At 39.9% G+C, this 15,825-nt stretch overlaps 1 protein-coding gene across 4 annotated transcripts in view; it reads left to right on the top strand.

The window, feature by feature from the left end:
* Window positions 1-15,825, top strand: part of VGLL4 (vestigial like family member 4) — a 106,685-nt gene that overhangs the window by 57,124 nt on the left and 33,736 nt on the right. Inside the window, exon 1 of one of the 4 annotated variants that reach the window (XM_009476704.2) lies at window positions 2,681-3,195. The exons of the other annotated variants lie outside the window; for them this stretch is intronic. Within the exon in view, the coding sequence (XP_009474979.2) occupies window positions 3,114-3,195 (82 nt within the window). The 5' untranslated portion in view covers window positions 2,681-3,113. Of the gene's footprint in view, window positions 1-2,680; window positions 3,196-15,825 lie in introns of those variants that run through there. 4 annotated transcript variants of the gene reach the window in all.

Genomic DNA, 15,825 nt, shown 5'->3' with positions numbered 1-15,825 from the left:
CTTTCAAAGAAAGATTTCATATGAATGGATTTTGGTTTTAGAATACTTGAGATATATTTACATTGGTCTTTCAGTATAGATATTTTAATTTAGAAATTCATAAAGCTTCCAGTGTTTGCTGTCAATTTATTATTTAATGTGAAGTGTCTTAAGTTGTTCATTACACAACATTTGACAAGTGTTAATCATAGTGTATACTTTACTGCTGAAAGCCATTCACATAATAAAGTGATCATTATGGTCTAAAACCCTGTAGACTGGTCTAATAAAGAAGACTTACCTTCTTTCTTAGTGCCTGGACAGCAATACTGAGCAGTCAGTGATTTGTAGACAATACCCAGCCTTGCTTTTCTGAGCAACTTGAAGAAACATGTATCTTTGAATATAGAGGGGAATTTATATTGGACTTTGAACTATAATGCCTTGCCCCATTATGTGCAAAGCCTGTCTTGTAGACCATTGCCCTAAAGAAGTTGAGAGTATTGCTTTCTTTTCTTCCTCAGCACCTGCACTTCCCGCAAAAATTTAAGTATTTTAAATTGGAAAAATTAAATAGTTATCTCTTCTTATCCTTCCCAAGCATCCATAAAATGTGCTGTATTAATGTAAATTCAGGGATGCTCTCTATATTAAAAACTGTACGTATCAGAAATATTTTGCCCAAAAGCTTTGACATACTTGCATAAGAAACTTGCATTTCATGCTGAAGAAACATGCCTCTTTTATTAATATTGTACGTATGGATTTTTATTGCCGTTTATATCTTAAATGACTAAGACTTCTCTTGATGCCTTTATTAAATGGCTGGTTTAATCTGAAACATTGGTATAGAATATCTTTGAATTTGAGTATGCACAACATGATCTGCTATGTAAAACTTCTAATCCCCCTGCTTAAAGATGGTAATGTTCTTCTCTCTATTAAAAACAATTCTTTTTCTAGAAAATACCACACATTATTTTGGTCTGGAGATGTGTGGTTGCAACTTTTGCGGTAACAAATCCTGTAAGGCAAAAAACCAACTGCAACCTTTTTATTAGGTACCATCCAAGAAATGTAGCGTTACCTCAGCATTAAGTACCCATAGGTTTTTATATCATGTTAAAGTCTTCAAGATTAATAGCACTTCCAGTTAGGAGAGTGCCCTTTATATAGGGCATAATATAATCAATATAATATAATCAATGAAAGGCTTCTTGACCTTCATCTTCCCAGCAATGCAGAATTCCTTTCAGGTAATTTGTTTCCTGCTGTATTGAATTCAGCACTGCTAGTGGACTTTGAAGCATATAGGTAGATAATACAGGACTGCTTTTTGTATCTGAAGTGAGGAGAAACCTTATTTGGGTTCTAGGGAATCTCCCGTGGAGATGAATTTCTTACTCCTATTTATCAGTAATAACTTCAACTAAATTACCTAGTCTCACTGAAATATCCAGAACATTCAAGCACTACTTTGCAATATGTCTTGACACAAAATGTCACTCCATGAGTTGCCTCTGTAACGTACTATCTTCCCCTTCTCTAACAGAGGGGAGAAATTCTCAAAGTGGAAATGAAATTTTGTTATTAATTTTCCCTGACTGCATGCTCTTGTGTGTACCATTAAAATTCTCCATCCCAGAAAGGCAAGGATGAGTTATGTTTGAAGCCACAGGGCAGAGGGAAGATTAGGACATCATTAGCTTTTTTGTTTGTCTTAGACCCAACTTCCCCAGTATTTATTTCTCTTTTTCTCTCAAATCAGACGTCAGGTGCTCATCAGCCGCAGGAAATGCGAACTGATGCCCATTAGGTTAGCACATGCTTACACCCGTACAGATGTTCTGCCCTCTTGTGATGAGTCACGCACATCTGTATAAGCAGCTAGAGTCTTCGTGATCAGGGTTCGGGCTGCCCAAGCGCAGACCACATCCTGAGATGAGAGCGACTGCTGTAAAGATCTCCATCATTTGTGTCATCTAAACTGGAGCTTTAACAGCTGTTGGAAATCCAGAACACAGAATGTTTAACTGCTAATAGCCCTTAAGAAAAAAAAAAAAAAAATCAAGTGTGATAGTGTATGGATTGAATTGTAGCAGTGTGTGCGTGTGAGTACACAGCACCTGTCTATATGCATACAGGTATATGCGCTGTACCTCATTTCTTTAGTTTTAATTGTCTTTATCATACCAGAGCTGCTGTTCTGTTCCATTACCGTAAAATAGCATTATTTTTCACTGCAACAGTATCGGGATACGCCTGAGGCCACGCTGGGAAGTTAACTAAACGTTTAAGAGAAATAATTAATTTTAAACAGATTGATTCAGCCGAGTTCTGCTCAGCAGGCCGACCAAAAAGCTGCTCTGGAGTGCTTTTGCACAGTGCCTCGGTCGGCCCGTGCCCCGTGTCCGGAGGAGGCCCCGCTGCTCCCCGGCCTGCTCCTGCCTCCCCCCCTTCCTCCTCCTCCTCCTCCGCCCGGGCAGCGGCAGCGCCGCTTCCTGTCAGAGCGGCTCCGACACGGCCCCTTCTGCCCAGGCCCCTTCTGCACAGCCTCTCCTCCACCGCCTCCTCTTTCTTTCAAACACTCGGTGCTTTTAGAGACTGATCTTGTGCAGAAAATATCCCTGACATTTGAGGAGCTCCAGGGATTCACTGAGCATGCGCAGTCCTCCCCGCCGGGGAGCGAGAGGAAGCTGGTTTACATACGAGTCATACCAAGCATAGCCTGCATGTCAGTGCAGTGAACTTGCAGCGGGCTGTGAGCAGAACTAGTGTGTCTTTGTCCTAGGAAATTTCCCTTGTTTCTCTTTTCTTTCTTTTTTTCCTCCGCCTTGTTTGTTTGTTTGTTTGTTTTTCCCCCCAATTGGAAAAGGACTTGAGAAGTTTTTAGACAGTTCTTTGTATTGAAGGACACAGTATACTGTAGTTTCCAGAAGTTTGGAAGGGAGAGCGTGTGTGTTTTAATCCCTCCAACTTTCCTTTAATATACTTTGTTTTGATTAGCTGAAGGCTGGGCCTTGTGCTAGTGAAGTTTGGGAAGCCGGGAGCGTACTCGGCACCATTTGCCGGGCTTCCTTCTCCCTCAACCTGGGCGAAAGCAAACAAGCTGGTCTTTTTTGCTAGCCCGATAAATGCTATTTATGAAGATGGACCTGTTGAACTACCAATACTTGGACAAGATGAACAACAATATTGGCATTCTGTGCTACGAAGGTAATGGTTTCGTTTCACGAAGCGGCTTTTGTCGGGTGTGTTTTCTGTTGTTTGTAAGCATGAATTCTGCCTCTTGAAAGGAAAGCTGTGCTGTTGGTTGTGAGATACCTCGCAGTCTGTATTGTTGGTAAGGCTTTGTTTAAGGCAAGGATGTTTTTTTCTTTTAATTTTTCTGTTCTTTTTTTACAAAGTATTTTTGGTGTTAATTTTTTTCTTTGAAGATCACATTAGTTAGATTAGTTTAAAGGACCACGTTGCTTTTGTGGCAGGTAGATTATTTTTTTGTTGTTGTTTCCTGATTTCTGGAGCCGTAAAAGAAACCGTTCGTAAGATGGGTGTGCGAGTTAACGTACGTTTCTACCTGTAATCCAAGCTAGCGGTTGGGCGCTGCCGCTTTTAGACCTGAGGGACGTCTTCGGACAATGAGGCCTGAGGCGTGTTCCCTGCCGGCCCGCAGCCCTGCCCGCAGCCCTGCCCGCAGCCCTGCCCGCAGCCCGGCCGGGTCGGGCGCCGGGGCCCCGCGTCCGCGGGCGGCGGCCGCGGGCTGCCCATTGTTCGGCCTCCCCTTCCCGGCGAGCCCCGGCTGCGGGATGCCGCCCCCTCCGCCGCCCCGCACACCCCTCCCTCCCTCCCTCCCTCCTTCCCTCCCTCCCTCCTTCCCCAGAACCACCCCACGCTCCAGTCCCCTGGGGAGAGAATTACACAACTAGTTGGAAAACCTAGTTTATTTCTCTTTGCTGGACTCTGAATTTTACTTCAGCTAACGTAGGCTGGCGTTTGCTCTTCATATTGTGAGCGTTAATAGTGCTGTTTGGAAGTTGCCTGAGGTGACAGGGTAAAATCAGTTTCTTCATCTAGTGAAGTTTTATCTACGTGCAGTTTGAAGAAGTGGTTATGGCTTGGCTTTGACTGGAAAGAAAGGCACCACTGAGCTAATTCAGCTTGGCAGTAGAACTGTTTTTGCTGTAGCCACACACAAGCATTCGCAGAAATCTTTCTTCTGATTCAGCAGGAACGTTTTCCATGTTCATTTGGAAAATAAACTTGCTGTAGTTGTCAGGGAAGAAACAATAAGGAGTATACATAGGACTAGGAGCTATCTATTCGTACTCTTCAGAAAAAGACTAGGCCAGAAGCCAGGGAGCTGAACCCACTTTGGAAAATACCATCTTTTCTGTCATTAAATCAGCATGGCCACATTTCTTTCCTTTGGGAAGTGCAGGGGCTCCCTGTAGAACCGTTAATATCTCCGTTTCATTTTTTTTCCTTCTTTTCTTTCCTGCACAAATATGTATATATTTGCTTGAATAAAGCTCTTTTACAGAAGATTGAGCTTTCCCATCAGTACTGAATAATACAGAGCTGGGATTCAATAGAGTTGAATTTTCAAGCTCTTTCTTATCGCCGTGCTTTCTTCGTTAAAGCAAGAAAACTAGTTTAAAAAAAAAAAAAAAAAGGAAGAACAACTTGCAGGATCCTTTAACTTTTTCATTGCTCTCTATAGTAACCAGTGCTTTCTTTGGAAGCAGTTGACAACTTCTGATGAAGACCATGAAGTTTTGCATAAAATTCTACTTTACGTGGTACATGTTCCCGAGTGTTTTGTTGACTAAGGCAGAAAACCTGTAGTTTTGGCTCATTAATTCAATTCATTATAATTATGCCTAATATTTACAGAAGATTCTTTCCAGCCCCCTTTTTCCCCGCCCTCTTCTCCAATAATTGTTATTTAACCAGATCTTAGCTTTAATAGTTCAAAAGCAAAATAACATCTTAAGGAATACACCCTGCTATAGCAGTCTTTGTTTAGTTTAAACATCTGTTGCTGTTTCCCTTATTATGGAAGTTAACATTTTTAACACTAAAATAAACACACACAAAATGAAGAAAAGAAAAGCAAAACTTCAGTGGTGTTTATAGTGAGGTGTTTATATCCCAGCGGTTTAAAAAGTATAAACACTGGCAACATCTGCAGTGAACTTGAAGGGTGTTTTAGAGATGCCTACAGATCTTCCATGCCTCTGCCATAGTATTTATTTTATGAGCAAGTTGTGTGAGCAGTGATGGATCTTGTCTTTTCAAAGACACTGCTGCGGTAGTAACTATATTAGACAACAAAGTGCCCTTTCAAACTCAATTAATTAGGATTTATTGAAGGCCATACTTGAACGACTTATAAATAGATGCCTTCCTGAAAAGTACTTTTGCAGATGTAGGATAAGATACCAGTACATTGTACGATGTGAAAGTAGGTTTGTAATTTCAGAGCAAAGAATTATGGACCTGTATGCCACAGGAAATAAATGAGAAGGGTTTCTTATTCCTTTAGAATCTCTCTCGAAACACTTGCTTTTGCTTACTGAGATAATTGGTATGCTGGTGGAAATGTGTCATTATCATTTTATGAGGTTTACTAGCGGTTTTTATCTTTCGCCTCTGGCACAAGCCACTGGAACTATGTGCCGCTGATTTGTAGCTGTAGCTTATGGAGAAAGAGATGTATTGGTACATAAGAAATAGGAAAAGTTCTTCCATCGTATGCATTTGGCAGTCCTTTAGTTCAACATGGAGTAGAAGAACATCATTTACATCCCAAGACGAGCCCTGCTTTTTCTTGCCCAGCAAGAGTTACAGATAGCAATTTATTATCTGCAAGCTTCAGGCTCCTGAGTTAATGCCAGCACTTGGTTGGCCTTCCTTGACTGGTAGGTGCACGAAACCTCAGCTATGTCTTAATCTCATTCTGTTCCAAAGTAGTGTCATTCATGACCATGCTCCCGTGAGTGTGGGAGCATTTATTGACAAGAGTGCTGTTTAGTTCATAAACCATGTTTCTGATTTTGGCTTACTCAGTGGAGGTCTGGGGGAAGAAAGTAGAATGGTGACTAATATAGATGGGATCTGCTTTCTGGACAGAAAAGCGTCCTTTTGTTGAGGTTGGGGGTGGAAATGGGAGATCTAGAAGTTCTCCCATTAACCCTAAAGAAGTAATGGTGTGTTGCAGATTTAGCTGACTGCTTTTTAGTATGGAACCTTAACTGAGGTTGACTGTTTTCTCAAACATAAGATTCCCCCTCCCCACTGTGAGGGTGGTCTAACACTGACACTGGTTGCCCAGAGAGGTTGTGGAGTTTCCATCTTTGGAGATACTCAAAACCTGACTGGACAGGGTCCTGAGCAACCTGCCCTAGTTGAGCCTGTTTTTGAGCAGGAGGTTTAGACTAGATGATCTCCAGAGGTGCCTTCTAGCCTCAACACTTCTGTGATTCTGCAATATGGTGGAAGGTTCTGCATACTCATATAATTAAGACAGCAAAAGGGTTATAACCAGCGACGAGGTGAGAGAGTTTTTGAATGAGGGTCCATAACTTTGAACCACAGAACAAAGCCATTTCCTTTCCTCAGAGTTGTTTGGTTTATACTGATTATTTGTGCCCTTTTGAGTGTTTTCTTAATATTACTAGCTTTGAGCTCCTTGTGGTGCCCCATGATAATCTCAGCTCTGATGCTTTTGGAGGAAAATCTTAATTTTAACAACATGGTGGTTTTTTAACAAGTTGCATAAAAGAGAACATTTTGAGTTTTGTCTCCCTCTCCGGTGAAAGAAAAATTTTAAATCATTCAAATGAGAATGTTTAGTCTTTGCCAATGGGAAAGTGACAGTTGTATTAGCAATGATCAACCACTTCAAGCAATTTATGGTAATATATTTGGTGTAGTAAGAAAGAAAAAAAGAAATAATTAGAGAATTGTTGACTCAGCATGTGGAAGCTGATTGTTAGCATGAATACATCTGATATCCTCCTAAACATTTGCTGCCAGTGATCAACAATGGGCAGTTTAATGAGTAGTGCTTTCTTACCATTGTTTTCTTCCTAATGAGCTCAGAGACATCAGAAGACTCTTGGGAGACTGTTGTCCTCGCTGAGGTGTAAAGGCCATGAAGCAGAACCATTCTGTACCAGTCTGGCATTCCCAGTGCTTCCTATCAAATGACGAGCACTTGATCCGGGCGTGTGTTCAGAGGTAGAACATCTGCATCTTGTTTTGCAATGGAAACTCACTTAACTTGAGCTGAGTATTCTTTCTCGGAGAGCCTTGTGTGTGAGGTAATGGCGGGAGGGCTCAGTTAAACAAAACACATCACAGGTGATCCTGCTCCTTCACTAGTGCAGGGGCAGTCTAGCAAGTTTTGGCTCCTCGTTTCCAATAGAATATGTATGAGAAGGGGCAGTCTCCAAGTAGATCTGTTTCATTTTGTTGTTTATCTGAGGGAGTGTACAGATGGTTGTGTGTTGGAAGGCAGATTTCTGCCTTCCTTCCTCTCTCTCCCATTTTCAAATGCTTTGTGTTATTACTGCATTCTCAAGGCTTGAACTGCTGTGCTGGGAAAGGTATAAAGAAATGCAATAAGATGCTAAGAAATCCCCCAGGCATGTTATGAGACTTGGAGCACTCAAAATAGTTATACAGAGTTCTCTGGACAGTCCAGAAGACTGGATTTTTTTAATGAAGAAAATTGGATCCAGATTTATAGGAAAACACCCCTTTCTGGTTTCAGGACAGCTTACATTAGTTAGTGGCATATTACATAATTATTTCACTGACTTCCTGTAGCAATGAAGCATTAGTTGGCTACAGCACTGAGCTTGCAGGGCTATATATCTTCTTAGAGCACTGCAAGGCATTTTGCATATATGTATATCTTCCCAAAGAGGCCAGTTTAGAAGTTTGATATCAAACAAGGAGCCTGAAACAGATTCTGCTAACTTCATTTGCTTTTTAATGAAATGTAACGTGTTTTCTTAAGTTCTAAAGAATAGTTTCCATCAGTTTGCTGACCTTGCATTTTACTCTGGGTTTGTAACATCAGTTTCTCCTATTAACTCCAAAGTTTTTGGTTTAGTTTCTAAATGTATAAAATGACTTTAACACTATTCTTCTATCAAGAATTAATGGAATACTAAATGGGATAAAAATCTCCTTCGTGGTGAATTAAGTGTTCTTATTTGTAATGCAGTGTAAAATTTCTGTTCAAAGTCATGTAAATTAAGATGCACCTACAGAATGTTCCCCATTTAGAGAACATTCTGTGGGTTTTGCTTTTTCAATGTCTTTTATCTTCAGGAAAAAACAAAGAGCTCCAGCTTCACAGTTGGGCTTTTCTTACTCATTTCCTCCTAGCATGAAGTTAGGAATATCCTTTTCAGTACTGACATCAAAATTCAGTTTATTTTCCTCATTCATCAAAGGCAAGATAGATTTAGGTCACACTTAAGCATTTTTTTTCCCTGGAGTTCTGTTGTTCTCCTCACCCTTGATGCTAGTTCAGCATTTATACTGAGAACTCAAACAAGGAAATTAAAAACCCAAATATAATAGTGGGTTATCCCACGACTTTCAATAGATAAGATAGGCAGCACGTTTTTTTCTGAGATAAAAAGTAGCAAGGTTTGTAGCAGTAAGTTGAATTCTGTGTTAATGAGCAATTTGCTTAAAGGCTGTAACTTGTTACTCACAGGTCAAATTTGTTACAGTGCCAGGTCTCTTTGGATATAAATCCAGGGATTTCAGGAGACATTGAAAAAGCTTAAATTGCTCCAGAGTTTGAACAATGCACTGTATTGTATGGAGAACTGTTAGAGAAAAAATAAAGCTTAAACAACAGTCTTCATTGTGTGGCATCTAAAATTATGAATGAAGAAGTTCATCCATATGTATTGATTTTGCCTTTTTTAAATATCTGCTTTGCATGAAAATAGTTGTCTATTAATTTCTTCTTGAGGATTAATACAGATGGGCCTTTATATTTGATTTTGGCTGAATAGACTACAGAGTTTTAACATGCTGCATGCAGACAGTGTGCCAAGCAATTTAGCAAAGTTGTTTACACTAACAATAATCCAGCAGGACAGAGCCTATAATTTTTCACTGATAATAGTATGAGGTAGTGTTGAATACAAGTTTCTGGAGGAGTGTTTACAAAAACGGTATTATACTTTTTCAGTGTTAAGGAATCGTAAGTAGTTTTAGTTTTAATTTCTTTTCTAAAGACAGCCCATTTTTTCTTCATCGTGCAGTCTGTATCATCTCCCTGAAAATTACTTTACAAATCAGCATGGAACGATTGCTGGACACACAGAGTCATTGTCTCCTTTCCCTTTCAGTAAAAGCCCAGCGCTTTGGAATATAACTGACTTTGTGATGCAGCACTGCTAGATGTTGTTGTATAAGCCCTATGCCAGCACTGTGGGTGCAGTAACATATACACCATGAGTGCCGTGATGCATAGTTTTAATTTCCTGGAGGCAGATTTCCCTTGGTGCTTCATCTAACAGCTTTTTTTTTTAAGAAAGAGCGGACATTCTCATGCCTGCCTCTACAAGTTGATGTAATGGCGCATGTAGCTTGGTGTGTACTGACAGGTATCTTAGGAGTCATGGTGAGATGCAAAGAGAGGCCACAGATCATCCATCATCATCATCATCACTGGTGTTACAAGTGCAGTTTTGAACAGGCAGTTGAGCTCTTAGTTAGGGTTATCTCTGTCAACTTGTGAACCTCATGTTACAGATGGATGGACTTGGAAGAGTTTGATTCTTAACATCAGTACTGGCACTGATTCTAAGGTGTAAGGCAAGCTTGGAGCATTTTAGTTGTTAGGAAAGAGCTCCATACAGCTTTTTCTTGTATAACCTTGGTGAAGTTGAAGTAATGGTGTTCCTGGGACCACCACAGCATTGGTTCTAGTCAAAGAAAAAGTCATCCAGAAACTTCAATGAGGTGGTGAGCCTTCATCAAAGATCTTTAGATATCAGGTTTTAATAGGAATGTAAGTCCTGAAAATCTCAGTTAAAAAGTAATACGAGTGTGGAGACAAAAGTGTGAAATGGAGTTTAGAATGTTTCCTTTACCTAAGTTTCATGGCACTGGTATCAGATTTTTTTAACTTTTTTTTTTAACTTTTTCTTTAACACTTTTTTTCTTTGCTTTTTAACTTTGTTGTTGCTAGTGTTAAAAACCAGAACTTGTTAAACACAGTAGTGCATGGCGCAGTCCAGCTTTTCCCTCCAAAAATGTTATGTGACACTTTGTGCCTCATTTTATTGTTGGAGGAATAGATCATCCACAATGTAGTGTACATGGATGGAGGTAGATAATATTTGGGATGAAGTGGAATGTCACAGCCTTTGTGGCATAGGAGGAGGAAAGAAAGTATGCCTTCAGCAGGTAGGTGCCAACTTAGTTCCTTCACAAAAATGTGGCTCCTTTCTTTTCATAATACTCATTGTTACAAGAGTCTATCTTTGATTATTTTGAGATATGTTCTTTTTCACTCCTCATCATTTTGCAGTGTTCCTTGTCAGCTGTGAGAATCAAGTGTTGTAGTGTATAACTTTCCTCCTTTTCTTCCAAATGTTGCTAGCAGGTTCCAGGAAATATATTTGGTCTCCCAGGAAAAGTTTGGAACCAGTTGTGTTTAAAAAGCAGTAGTTTTTCCTGGAAACCCATTTGACAGGGCAGGCATGGAAACCACTCAGCATTACACCTCCCTGGTTTGCAAGACTTAATATTTATTCCTCAGCATGCAGAAATAGGTTTTTTTTTTTGTCTTTAAGCATCGTTTGTAGTTAGAAGTAAGAGAGATTTAATAGATGAGCCTATCTTTTTTTTTTTTGCCCAGGATAGGAATGGCATTGTTGTATGGGAATATAAACTAATATTGAAATATTTGCTATGCTTTATTTTAACCAAAAATCACAGAACAGCAGATTGGCAATAGCCTTTGTACTTACCATCTATGAGTGCCCAGCCCAGCAATCCTTTGCGTAAGAAGAGTGAAAACCAAAGCTGCTAAGTGCATCTTTTGGAATAGCTGTTGTCTTTTTGGGAATGGGTATTTACTTGTTTTAAAAATGGCATTAGTGCACTCTGGTTGCGCTTTAGAGATGGTATTGTGACTTCCAATTTTGCTACTTGATTGTTAGTGTTTAGTATGTCTCACTTCTGAAAGTAAATTTAGATATTTGTAAAATTAGCAGGTTTTGACACTTTCAGAGCAGAACCTTTCAGAAAACTATTGTTTCTTGGCTCCAGATTACTAAATTGAAGTTGTTTTCTCTGTGATGCATTGCTAAGTGTAATTAACTGGCCATATGAAGAAAATCAAAGTTATCCAGTCAAAAGGAAACTATTTCTATGAATCTAAATTATTTAGGAAGACCAGTAAATGCCACACAAGAGCTAGCCAAATAAAATAAGACTATTCAGTTGTTCTGTTTATATTCTTTGGAAAGTAATCTGTTCTAAAGCAGGAGCTTTACAAAAAGTACTCTTAGCATATAGAAAAAAAAAAGTTGCCATAACTATGGCACCTCCTTTGTGATGGTTTTATACAGAACACATTAAATGAAGAGGGGGTGAGGGAAGTGCTGTATGATTCATGTAGGACAAGTTTGAACTCAGCCAGTTTCTTGGATTTAGTATAAATATTTATGGCATTGAAGGGGATTTTTTTTTTTTTTTTAATATGCTTCCTTGTGCTCCGGATCTTTTAGCTGTCCTCCTCAGACATCTGGTGTGCATTGCTGCTTGTTTAACCCCCACCCTTCAGTTTTCATGCTGTGGCATCTCGGAGAGCTATCGCAGTCACTCTGTGGTTGGCGTAAATTAAATCTCATAGAGCCAGCTGGGAGAATGCTGACGTGCACACTTTTCCTGCTGAATACTCTAAAACCAGTGGCTACAGTTAGAGGTGAACACTTTGCTCTTGTCTTGCTGTAGGCATCCTACTGAGCTATTTACCAAAGGTGTCAAAAATAGGAATTCCAGAATTAGCAATGATGTTTACAGATTCTTGACTAGTTTCCCTCTTAGAAAAAGCTTCTCTTATCAGTGTTTTATAATAAATGTATCTAACTTAGCTCATCAGCAAAAAAAAATTGAAGTTCTCTTCCTTTAAAAATCCTTAAAAGTCCTAATTTCTAAGACTGTAACTGCTTTGAGGTACATTATGCTTGCCTTAACAGCTAATATGTAGAGGTACTGAGTTTTTCTTTGTAGTACAGTAAATTGAGCACTACCCTATTTGTTTTCAAGTGTTTCTCAATGAGTCCATTTAGAAGCAAGTATGATAACCAACATTTTAATACTCATTGTAACGTATTTGTGTATATATATATTTAATCCTCTCTGCAGAATCCTAGTCCTCACAGAAGCCTAGTTAATTCAACCGTCAGCTACCCCCATGAAATAAATAGTGAATGCTATCCTTATTTACAGAGGGGGAAAAAGAGCTGTAATTGGTTAAATTCACATAAGTCAGGGATAAAGCCGACAGCAACCCTCAGAGTGCCTTGATTGTAATAGTTCGCTGTAGCTGCTAAACCTTACTGTGATCTGTTAGTAAACAAAAAGTGCTTTTACCTGTTTGTTTTGAGATGTGCAAATAAAAAATGTAATTCATCAGTTAAGCAGATAAAAACTCTGATCTTTGAAGCTGGGACTGATGATATGTGGACTAGATGCTTTCTGGTCAGCAGTCATGGAGGGAACAGGAGCTTATGGACTAAAAATCTCTTGTGACTGTGGTTCATCTATGGTGGACCCCTTCTAAACTGAGATGATGAAATCTGTTTTGGTGGAAGTAGTTGAGTCTTTTTAGCTGATGCAAGGAATGAGCTCTTACAAAGAATAGTGGGATGGAAGAATTTTAAGTTCCCCTATTTGAGCTGCAGGACCTCTGCAGGTCTGTTCTTTTATATTTGAGCCCTGTTGAGTTGCATAAAAGGAATGTGCCCACTGATGCTGGCAGTTAATTTTATATTATCTTCAGAACAGGAGTTGGGCTAAGAAACTTCAATTAAATAGCAGTCCAACTGTGGTCATGCACGACTCGGAAACAGGCAAGCTGATAACCCGTTTATGACCTAAAGCAGTGCTTCCAAACCTTTTTAATTAATGCAGTGTCTCACTGCCCTGGAAGTGGCTGTCTCATTCCATTAAAAACTTCACAGTGGTATTTAATAGAGTGCCTGCTTAATTATGGGGTGGAACATCTTTAATGTGTGAGGGGGGGTAGAGATCTGCAGAAATGTTTAGGATGTACATCATTCAAGTAAAATGGGGAAGCATTTAACAGATAATTAACTGGGGGGTGATATCATAGTAATCTAGTGAGAGATTTAACTTCTGGATCTTGTGGAGCTAGTAGCATGTAAATGGTGGATCACAGACATACAACTGACATTTTTTGTTACCTTCATTTTATCAACCCCTCTGCGCTTCCCTGTCTTTCCTGTGCTTTGTCAGGAATGAGTTGCTTCTGCAGCTTTGAAATAAATAAACAAGGAGCCTGGAGTTGAGTTAATCAGAAGGGAGACTCGGCTAAAGACTGGTATAGGGGGAGGAAGACAAAGCCCTAATTAAAGGTCTTGGAGAAGTAGAGTGTAACTTTAGTACTGCTCACATATTCCAATGCCATGACTGTCAAGATAACTTCAAAAACATTAATTTCTGCTTGTTCCTTGCTTTTCCAAGAGTTCTGGAAAACCTGCCCTCAGTGCCCAGACAACTGTGAGAAAGGCTGTCCGGGCAGCATGTCATTTCTTGGTAGCGAACACAATCCCTCCCTCTATCTTTCCTGCCTTAGCTTCCCCTTGGAGAGAACGTTTATTTTAAGTGACCCTGCAACTTGGCCCCATAAACCACCCTCCTTCTTGTGAAATAAGCAGCCCAGCTATGATTTAGACAGTGCTCCCATCTATCCCTTAGCACCACAGGGTTGTCTCCCTTTCATCTCTCTGAATCTGACAACCTGTAGCGATCCCAGTCACTGCGTAGTAGTGCTGACTATTGGAGTGGGTAGGAACGTTAATTCAGATCCAGTATCTTAAGTCCTTTTGAGGAGGAATTAATAATGTTCTGTAGTACCAGGTTTTTCATGACTGAACCTTCTAGTGGAACAATGGTTTTCAAGCTCCTGTACTCTGTGGTTACCTAAAATTTTTCTGTGGATCTCTTCATAGAGAGGTTTTTTTCCCCATAAAATTACTTACCTTAGTTGCATGTCATGAACCCAAGATTAAAAACTTCAATGTCAGAGGCACGAAATTAATGTAATCTTTTCCTTTAGTGGTGGTGTGTGCCTGTTTGTTTTGGAAGACAGTCCTTTCAGGAACGATGGTAATATTTTGGATTTTTTTATGTATATTTCTTTATACCAGCACCCGTATCCCTGGGGAAATTATAGGGTATCCTTTCCTCGCCATCTCATGAGCCACACTGTTCTCTGGGCTTTTCTAGATGAAGCCTTCACAAGTTTTTGGTTATTAAAACACTACATGTGAGCAACAGCTGAGGAAGACTATTGGGTTGTGTCTCAGAATAATACAAAGCCAGTGGGTCGAAGGATCTGTATTATCCAACCTTGCAGTGCTTATGATGAGCTCGAATTCATTCTCTTCTACTGGCTGGGTCATATCTCAGCCTACTGCCGTCAGTTACAGTAAAACCCTGCATGTAAGGAATTGGCAAGCTGACACGTCCTCCTCATTTTCTATGTAAATAGAATGGTCAAAAGACTATCTTGTTTTCATCTGAATGGGTGATGTCGTTTGCTGTTGGATTCAGAGTGCTTGACTGCCCTGCACAGTTGTCATTGCTCTCTTGCTTTCCCTCTGTAGAAGGGGTTTTGGAGCCCATTTTGAAGGACAAAGGGATTTTGTTCTTTACAATGGATTCTTTGTGGGAGATGGGTTGGAATTGTTCTGACGCTTTGTGGATTAAAGTCTTCAATATTCTGCCCAGCTTGGTTGAAGGGGCTCTGTGTTCCTTAAATACACGAGTCCATTTCAGACAGGCTGCAATCAGCTAGCAGAAAACCAAAACTGAAATCAAAGTTTTTCCTGTGTTCATTAGGCCAAATGTAATTTGCTCATTTCACCTCAGTTTAGGAAGAGATTATCATGTTGGTGACCATGAAGGTGGCAGCAGCTCCTCGTTGTGTGTCCACGTGCATGTGATGATGAAGGCTTGCCTCCAATCCCATCTCCTCCTGCCCTGTGGCAGCAGTTTTGGGTATTTGACTGCTTGGCCACATGCCACACGGGGAAAATGCAGCAGCCAAGACTTCTTTGCTTTTTATGGCTTTTTTTTTTTAAACTTACCATTTTGGGGTCTCTTGTATGCTACTAATAGGAATCCAATCAGGCAACTTAACACTAAGCTTTGCAGGACTTGCACACAGTGCAGTGGTTAAACAGTGACCCTACTTTTTTCCAAATCCATTCCAAAGGGAGCTACCCGTGTGTGCATATCTCTTACTAACATTTTGAATATATTTGCTTTTGCATTTGTATTTTAAAAATACAGCATTTATATCCTCTCTCAAGGGCCTTCTACCTTCCAGGTGGGGAATTTGGGGAAAAATAAAATGGGAATAAAAGAAACATTGCTTGAAAGTGCAATATCAGATTTCGCGGCTCTTTTAGAAAGCTCATTTTTATTGGTGCTCTGAATTTTTCCACATGTAGCAAAGGAGAATAATGTGAAAAAAGGTGTTCGGGGCATGTTTATAGAAAACTGCAATAAAAGCTTGCAGTATATCTAAAAATAGGCTTCAATTTAAAT

The sequence above is a fragment of the Nipponia nippon genome, unplaced genomic scaffold (assembly GCF_047370975.1).
Source record: "Nipponia nippon isolate SJK-2023a ecotype South Korea unplaced genomic scaffold, ASM4737097v1 scaffold_9, whole genome shotgun sequence".
NCBI classification, from domain to species: Eukaryota; Metazoa; Chordata; class Aves; order Pelecaniformes; family Threskiornithidae; genus Nipponia; species Nipponia nippon.
Note: the sequence above shows the minus strand (reverse complement) of the source record. Positions and strands in the feature narration are given on the sequence as shown.